The sequence below is a fragment of the Mizuhopecten yessoensis genome, unplaced genomic scaffold (genome assembly GCF_002113885.1).
Source record: "Mizuhopecten yessoensis strain PY_sf001 unplaced genomic scaffold, ASM211388v2 scaffold1721, whole genome shotgun sequence".
Classification (NCBI taxonomy): domain Eukaryota; kingdom Metazoa; phylum Mollusca; class Bivalvia; order Pectinida; family Pectinidae; genus Mizuhopecten; species Mizuhopecten yessoensis.
This window is the reverse complement of record NW_018404188.1, coordinates 106402-114330: the sequence shown is the minus strand read 5'-3', so window position 1 is coordinate 114330 and position 7929 is coordinate 106402. Positions and strand designations below refer to the sequence as shown.

At 38.4% G+C, this 7929-nt stretch overlaps 1 protein-coding gene across 5 annotated transcripts in view; it reads right to left on the bottom strand.

The window, feature by feature from the left end:
- Nucleotides 1–7929, bottom strand: part of LOC110466996 — a 99231-nt gene that overhangs the window by 36447 nt on the left and 54855 nt on the right. For 3 of the 5 annotated variants that reach the window (XM_021523847.1, XM_021523871.1, XM_021523855.1), the window contains exons 2-5: nucleotides 4428–7425; nucleotides 2752–2870; nucleotides 1907–2066; nucleotides 1353–1397 (exon numbers count right to left, since the gene is read on the bottom strand). In XM_021523847.1, the coding sequence (XP_021379522.1) occupies nucleotides 1353–1397; nucleotides 1907–2066; nucleotides 2752–2870; nucleotides 4428–5499 (1396 nt within the window). In that variant the 5' untranslated portion in view covers nucleotides 5500–7425. The remainder of the gene's footprint in view (nucleotides 1–1352; nucleotides 1398–1906; nucleotides 2067–2751; nucleotides 2871–4427; nucleotides 7426–7929) is intronic. The other 2 variants (XM_021523862.1, XM_021523879.1) reach the window with 2 other exon arrangements.

Genomic DNA, 7929 nt, shown 5'->3' with positions numbered 1-7929 from the left:
AGTCAATTCAACCCTTTTTGGCCCCACCCATCAGCCCCTGGGGGTCAGTCAGGGCTCATATGTACATACTATCAAACTGCTACCTCATTCTGATAATGCTAACCCAAAATGAATTACTTCCAATGGAAATTAAACAAATGTTGGTCCAAAATGTGATTTCCCTATATAAACTATAGTAAAGTTTACCCCCTCCCCAGGGGGAAACGTGAGACCCCAGGGTCAAGAAATTCACAATTTTGGTAAAGCACCTTAAGACCCTTCCATATATGAAGAGTATTTGATTCTACCATATCTGGGTCTTGAGAAGAAGATTTTTGAAATTTTAGTCAATTTGACCCTTTTTGGCCCCACCCCTCAGGCCCCTGGGGGCTTGGGGCTAAACTATTTTTGTTGACCTTTGTCCATGGAAGGTCCCTGCAAGATTTCATTGAAATTGGTTCAGGGGTTTTGGAGAAGAAGTCGAAAATGTAAATTGTTTACGGACGTATGATGGACGACGACAGACAAAAGGCGATCACAATAGGTCACTTGAGTCTTTGTCTCAGGTGACCTAAAAACTGGTACCGCCACCAAAGATGTTAGAAAACTAGCTATGTAGGGCACACAACTGAATGTACAAAACCTTTTAATAATCATAACACATTTCTAACAGTATTAATATGCTAAACAATACATTTGGTTAGGAACACTTAATAAATTTTAACAGACTCAAAGCATCATAGAAGGGCATAGTTACCTGATATTTGGTGTATCTATTACATACTAAAGCATCATATAAATTACAGTTTGTACTTTTGTCATGAGAATTATTGCTGATTACAACACCAGGTTATCAAAATTATTGTACACATAAGAATATCAGTGTATGTAAAACAAATTTAAGTAAGTTTTCATTAATAATTTTGTCCTATTTTCAAATATTTGTGTTTCTCTCGTTGATCTGAAACAAGTAATATTGTATTCCATCAACATCAAGTTATCAACACAATTTTTATTATCTTTGTAAATTATTACCAGACAATTGAATATTTAAAAAAAATAGTATTTTAGGCTCATCTGGGTTTAAACAACTGGGCCAAAGTTTGTTTCACATATAAACACTCAAGATTCATACATAGCTGAATAAATTAATGACATTTAGAATTCACGCCCTTTTGATGAAAATGACCAATAGACTTCAAATACTTCATCAGGACATTGGAGAAGAGTCATTGTCCAGAAATAATGAGTAACTGATATAATGGAAGAAACACCTTTCTTTGATGTTTTGAGTCTGCATTTAAATTAACACAAGAGAAACTACACCAAACGACGACAATATGCAGATGAGGTAATGAGGGAGTGACGGATACCTCTCTTAGGCACGGCCGGCCCGGTACGCCGTTTGGGTTTAATGACTGAAAATGTAACATGAACGAGACATGGAAATGACATAGTGAACAAACACACGGCCAAGAAGGCTGAACTAAACGATAAACATGTGTGTGATGATGATAAAACTATAATGACTTATATAAATGACAGCTTGAAAAATGAAAGTTGCAGGGTTTTTTGAGGGGAAATGTGTAATTTATTATAGCGCTTTACAATGAAGATCGTAATATCTTGTTTTCTTTAATCTAATTTGTAATATCAAATATATATAGATTGTAATTCATTTCAAGCATGTAAAATTTCATATGTGAAGACTTGCAATCACCTTTTTCGGTTTTGCCCAATATTCTAATCACTGATCAGTTCTGTACTCTGTAAACATTACTGTTTGTTCCAGAGCCACTGACCTTGTGATCAATGGACTGACACTAACACTGACCTTTCCAATCATCAGAGCAACTCTAATGCGTCTATAATAACCTTTATTTAGAACCATTAGACTGGACAAAGCTATGTACCGCGTCCCACTGACCTTTCTGACCACTGGAGAGACTTTTCCTGTAGTCTGTCAGTATTGTCTCGGTGATGGACTCAAACCCTGGAAGTGGGTCTGCTGTCGACGCTAGGCCTACATCAGAGGTTGCTGTGGTGCTTACCCACAAGTCATGGGTCCGAATATCTTCCTTGTTGTTCTGAAGACAAAATATATTTCATGAAATATGTGAAACAAGTAAAACCTTGATCACCTGAATAAATGTAGCTTGGTTTTCTATGACTTTTAAAATGACATTAATACTAACATTTGATAATTGAGGGAGTGATTTTATGACGGTCCATAAAAGTGAAATCAGTATGGTAGCCATTTTGTTTTTTTCAGAATGTGGTTATGCTTTTGCTTGTCTAGAACTACATTATGAGTACAAATCTGCTCGTTCCATAACCTGTTACAGGCTGCAGCCAGGCTTAGATGCTTTGAATCTTTTCTTTCTCTTTTTACGAAACAATGTCAATGAATCATAATTAAAATCATCCATCACCCCAGTCAAACATTCCTCCTTTAGGAAATTCCTTAACTTAACATTTTGCCATAGAAATCATTGTGCAAGTTCAGGAAAATGTCCAGCAACGTTTTTCAATGGAAAACACTTTCAGTTAAAGTATAATTATTTTATATATCTTAAGTCTAAAGAATCTTCATGACCCTTGGGTCAGGTGTCCAATTCCTGACCTCTAGTTATGACCTTGACCTTGTTAAAATGTCACCTGGAATGTGCCATTGACTGATGACCCTTCAGTCTATGATCCCTTCTCTTCTAAGTGATCCACACCGTTCTAAGATTATTGGAAAATTTTACAAAAAGAAGGTAAGTTACATACATGTACCTTGGAGGGTTTCTTCCGTAAGCAGCAGAAAACAGCAAAGGTGATAAAGAAAAGCACAAGTCCGACCCCGCACAATGACACGCCCAGAATAAACGGCAGACTCTGGCTCAGCGCTAGGTTGAGGAAATACAAACAAATCATTAGCAACTTCCCCAAATTCTCAACGTAATCTGTCATGTCCTCAGAGAACTGCTCCAAAACAGCACACCAAGTCTCATTCATCGTTGTCAAAATCTAGCTGGTCTTTTATACTTTCATGTTTTCTTGTTGCAACTTAAAAGACTTGACAAAACAATGACAATTCCCTAACAAGAAATTAATCCTTTATGTTGTTGACAGAAACTCCAGCTCTATCACAGTAAACGTAAGATGTGATTTTACATGCACGAGACCAGAACTTCCCAATGATGATTAACCAAACCAGAGAAAGCTTATTATAAGTTTTATAGTCATTAGAGTTTTAAGAAGGGTTATTCCCAAATTGTATCTATATATAGAACACATTCACTTTCACTGTATATACAAACTGTACAGACATCATATCTTAATTACATTATGAAATACACACAAGAGCCTTTTTCCTGTCAGAAATTTAAGACCCCATTGCACGCATGGCCACCAAAGTACTAGGATTTATACAAGTCTGTTTGTCATCTCCCTGTTACTAAAAATACATACGTTTAATAACAGTAACAATAACCGTTCATGATCAGTATGTCTTTAAGGAAACAAGTTTCTTGAGAAACATGTACTTCTTTGCATTTCCTAGCATTAAATTGTGCAAACTCATGGGGGGTTGGGGGTTGGGGGGGGGGGCTTTCAGCCTCTCTACTGTCATGTGTCTGCATATACAAACATTTTGATTTTACCAAGGGCTATTTATTTTCTCTTTCATTATTAATTGATATTTCAAATTTAATGTACATTGAATATATATTGTGCAGAAAGAGTTCTATTCTATACTGTTGAATTCACAGTTTCATGGTAATAACTAAATTGTAATCAAAGTGCCCATGGCACTGGAGGATTGGCGGCGTGAGTGAGTGTTTTTCTACAGATTTTATCCTGAATGCGCAGGCATCTATAATTCATGTGGAATGAAACAGAACTTGGCCTGTCTTGCTCCTGTTACAAAAGCGACATAACATTTTTTTTACATTTTACTTTATGACTGTAGACATAAAATACCCAAATAAATATCATGCATAAACAATAGTACAATACAATTTCAATGTCCCATTTTTACTACACACTTTATATTCTATACTTTGATTTGACTACAGTATGGTTTTATCTGGTATGGTTGTAACATGGTAAACATTATCAAATTGATACTCTTAACATTTATGGTAAGTTTCATTATGCCGTTTGTAAATGTTTATTTGCCCTTAACATTGTCAGGGATAATATGGGCCTATTTCAGTAAATTCCTCTTCAAGGTTTCCTATAAGAATTGAATACAGATAGTATTAATATGGTAGCCCAATGAAGTCATTCACAGAAAAGACTGAAAATAATTTGTCCTGGTTTTTTCAGCCTTTAATTCCTAATCTCTATTTCTATAACAATATCAACGTGATCAACCAATAACAAAATTATTTTGACTCAGTTGTAATATCAGTGACCTTGACCTATATCTATCTACCTGTGACAAAATGACCTTGACCTACCTGTAGCAGCTGTGGGTGGCACGCTGGGTGCTATACTTGAGGTAGGCCCCAGTGGTGGTAGTACAGTTGTTGACATGGGGTTCGTGTTGGGTATATACATAGGAGTAGCCTTGGACGCACTCTGTATCACAGTCTTGCTTGGGGTCACAGGGGATAAAGGGGTCATAGGGGGCAGGGGGCGTACCATTTTGGGAGTGGTAGTGGGGGTCAGTCCTGCACCCATTGTCTTGGAGGGGGTAATGGGGGCAGATGACTGAGCATCAGACCCTTTGTTTGGGGGTTTGAGGACAGTTTTACCACTGCTAAGCTGGTCCAGTGTATTACTAGATCTGAGTACGGGGTCAGTTGATGATGCAGGACCTGTCGGTACAACTGGTGTGGTCACCGCCACAGAGTTCAAGCCTTTTGATGAGTCTGGGGAATACGACGTGGACAACAACACAACAGACCGCTCAGGACTTCGCTTCTGAACACTGGACAATTGATTTGATACAGACAGTTTGTCACTATAAACATCTGAGCTCAAAGGGTCCTTGAATGTGGGCGATGACAGTGATGACAGTGATGACAGTGATTTTAATGATGATGTGACAATGTGTGATGAAGAAGGCGGTGCCGCCTGAGTCTGTCTCATAGCACTGGGGACTAGACCAGCAGACTTGGAGATCTTGGCTGAAGATGACAATGCAATGTATTTTGTTGGTGAAGGTGACGCCTGACCTGCCATCTTCAGTAAATCAGATGATGTTTGTGATGTGGATGCAATATTTGTTTTCAAAAAAGCATCTGAAAGACTTGTTTGCTTGTTGGAAGACGAAGGCAAGGATACAAATCTCGTTGTAGCGCTCTGATGTGTCCCAGAAATCCTATCATAGCTACTCTGTAATGAGGGTAGGGTTGAAACGGAATCAGGGGTAGACAACTCTGACCCAGACTGGGAGAACTGAGTCTTTGTCGTGGCTAGTCCTTTGTCAGAAGATTTGTTGTCAATCACAGAAGTTGAAGTCACGTCCATTGCCTTGGTGACGCTCTCCGACGACAGAATCACCATTTTCGTTACGCTCATACTCATTTTGGTCCCTGTACTTCCTTGTGTTTAACAATACTGTGTTTATGTTAAATTCCTTACATTGCAGTTGAATTACACCAACACAGATAACTGTACACACAACATGTAGACTGTACACATGTAAGGCCTACACAGCACTTCATCACTCTCACCAGTAAACTCCATCAGAATCCCGAGATATACTCCCGGGGAAGTAGCAACTTAACCTTCCGTTCTACATTCATTATGAAACACACCCTTAACAAGTCACAAACATAAACTTTTCTCCAATATGAATTTCTGTAAGTGACAGTAACACAGTATGAATTTCCTGCAGTGACAGTAACACAATTTGATAAAAACACACAAATATAATTTCTGATATACAAATCTGCTGTATTAGTAACTATTTCCTTGGGTTTGTTTTACATCCCATATCAAATGTGTATCCAAAATTCTTCCTTGAAAATCAGATTATTTACTCTTACGTAATTAATCCACACAGTAAATGAGATCGTTTCCTCCCGTACTTGTTACTATTTAGTTGCCCTGTAAGTAGCTTTAAGTCAATTTACCTATATCCTCCACAGTCTTTAACGATCATTTAAAACAAGGATGTAAACCTGTTTAATTACAATCCTCAGGTTCCAATACATGAGCCAGGTACAAATCCTGATATTCAATAAAAGAGGTGGATGTAGATCTTAGATCCTGATAGCTGTAGATCTTAGATCCTGATGGCTGTAGATCTTAGATCCTGATGGCTATAGATCTTAGATCCTGATGGCTGTAGATCTTAGATCATGGTGGCTGTAGATCTTAGATCCTGGTGGCTGTAGATCTTAGATCCTGGTGGCTGTAGATCTTAAATCCTGGTGGCTATAGATCTTAGATCCTGATGGCTGTAGATCTTAGATCCTGATGGCTGTAGATCTTAGATTCTGGTGGCTGTAGATCTTAGATCCTGATGGCTGTAGATCTTAGATCCTGGTGGCTGTAGATCTTAGAATCTGATGACTGTAGATCTTAGATCCTGGTGGCTGTAGATCTTAGATCCTGGTGGCTGTAGATCTTAAATCCTGGTGGCTATAGATCTTAGATCCTGATGGCTGTAGATCTTAGATCCTGATGGCTGTAGATCTTGGTTTCCTTAGATTTACAATCGGTCACGGTGATTTATAATCGGGGTTTCCAATACAAGAGGTGGTTGCCCTCTAGGTGTACAAATCGGGTAGAAGAAACCATCACCCTGGAGATCATGTTGTCCAATATAAGAGGCATTCACTGTAGATTTACAATCCAGTCATACACAGTAGATTTAAAATCAGGATTTCCAGTACGAGGTCATTGCCCTGTAGATGTACGTTTCCTGTGTCCAATACTTTATCAACAAAGATTATCCTTGACACTGCATCCAGCTTATCAATAGTATTCCCACTCTTACATAACTAATATCACAGTCTCTCACTAACTTTTTTTTTTTTCCATTAATCACAAATCACTTATCTACAATTTCAAAGGTTTTTAAATGCTGAATGAGGAACTTTAAGTTGATAAGTTCAATTAGCAGACCTTGAACATTTCAGTACACAGTCTCTTCTATCCTCGGTACACAGTCTCCGTCTATCCTCGGTACACAGTCTCCGTCTATCCTCGGTACACAGTCTCCGTCTATCCTCATTACACAATGTCCGTCTATCCTGAGTGGATACTTCGGGGCCTCAATACGATCAGGTCTATGTGTGATGACCGGACATATAACTCGATGTTTGGATGAACGCTGTCCGGGATATGTCTGTCCTGTCGAGCGTACCGGTCCTCAGACTCTCCCGAAGCAGTTCCCGACTAGAGACTCAGTAAACAAGTAAATGTATGAAGGGTTTACACACAAAGAACCTCCGTGCTGGGACTTCCGCCACTACAATCCACACTCACGCTATGATTCAGTTCCTGTAAAAACACAGAAAAAAAACAAATAATGTCCGTGTGTGTGTGGAAGTCGGTAGGCTAGCTACATCATCATAAACTATATACAAAGTCTATACCAATGTAGGTTAATTAATATAACTGCTGTTTAGATCTGGCAGCAAATTGTTCTGATACATGCCAAACAATTTCTTCCTCAATGAGAAAATGACTACCCAAAATATCAAATGTCACTGCTGCTATCTAACAGGACCGATGAAACAGAGCTATACTTAGTCTACAGGCAGGTAATACAAAAGGAAACAAGTCTACTTCATTCAACAGCAAACTTCCCTGTAAGCAAAATAACAATATTAATTATAATTGTTAATCATTGGACCATTGACAAAACTTGTTTGTTTGTTAACAATTCAGGTTATTGTACTGTATTGGGACAGGACCTGGAGTGTGTCCCTGTTATATAGTGTACTGTGTTGGGACAGGTCCTGGAGTGTGTCCCTGTTATATAGTGTACTGTGTTGGGACAGG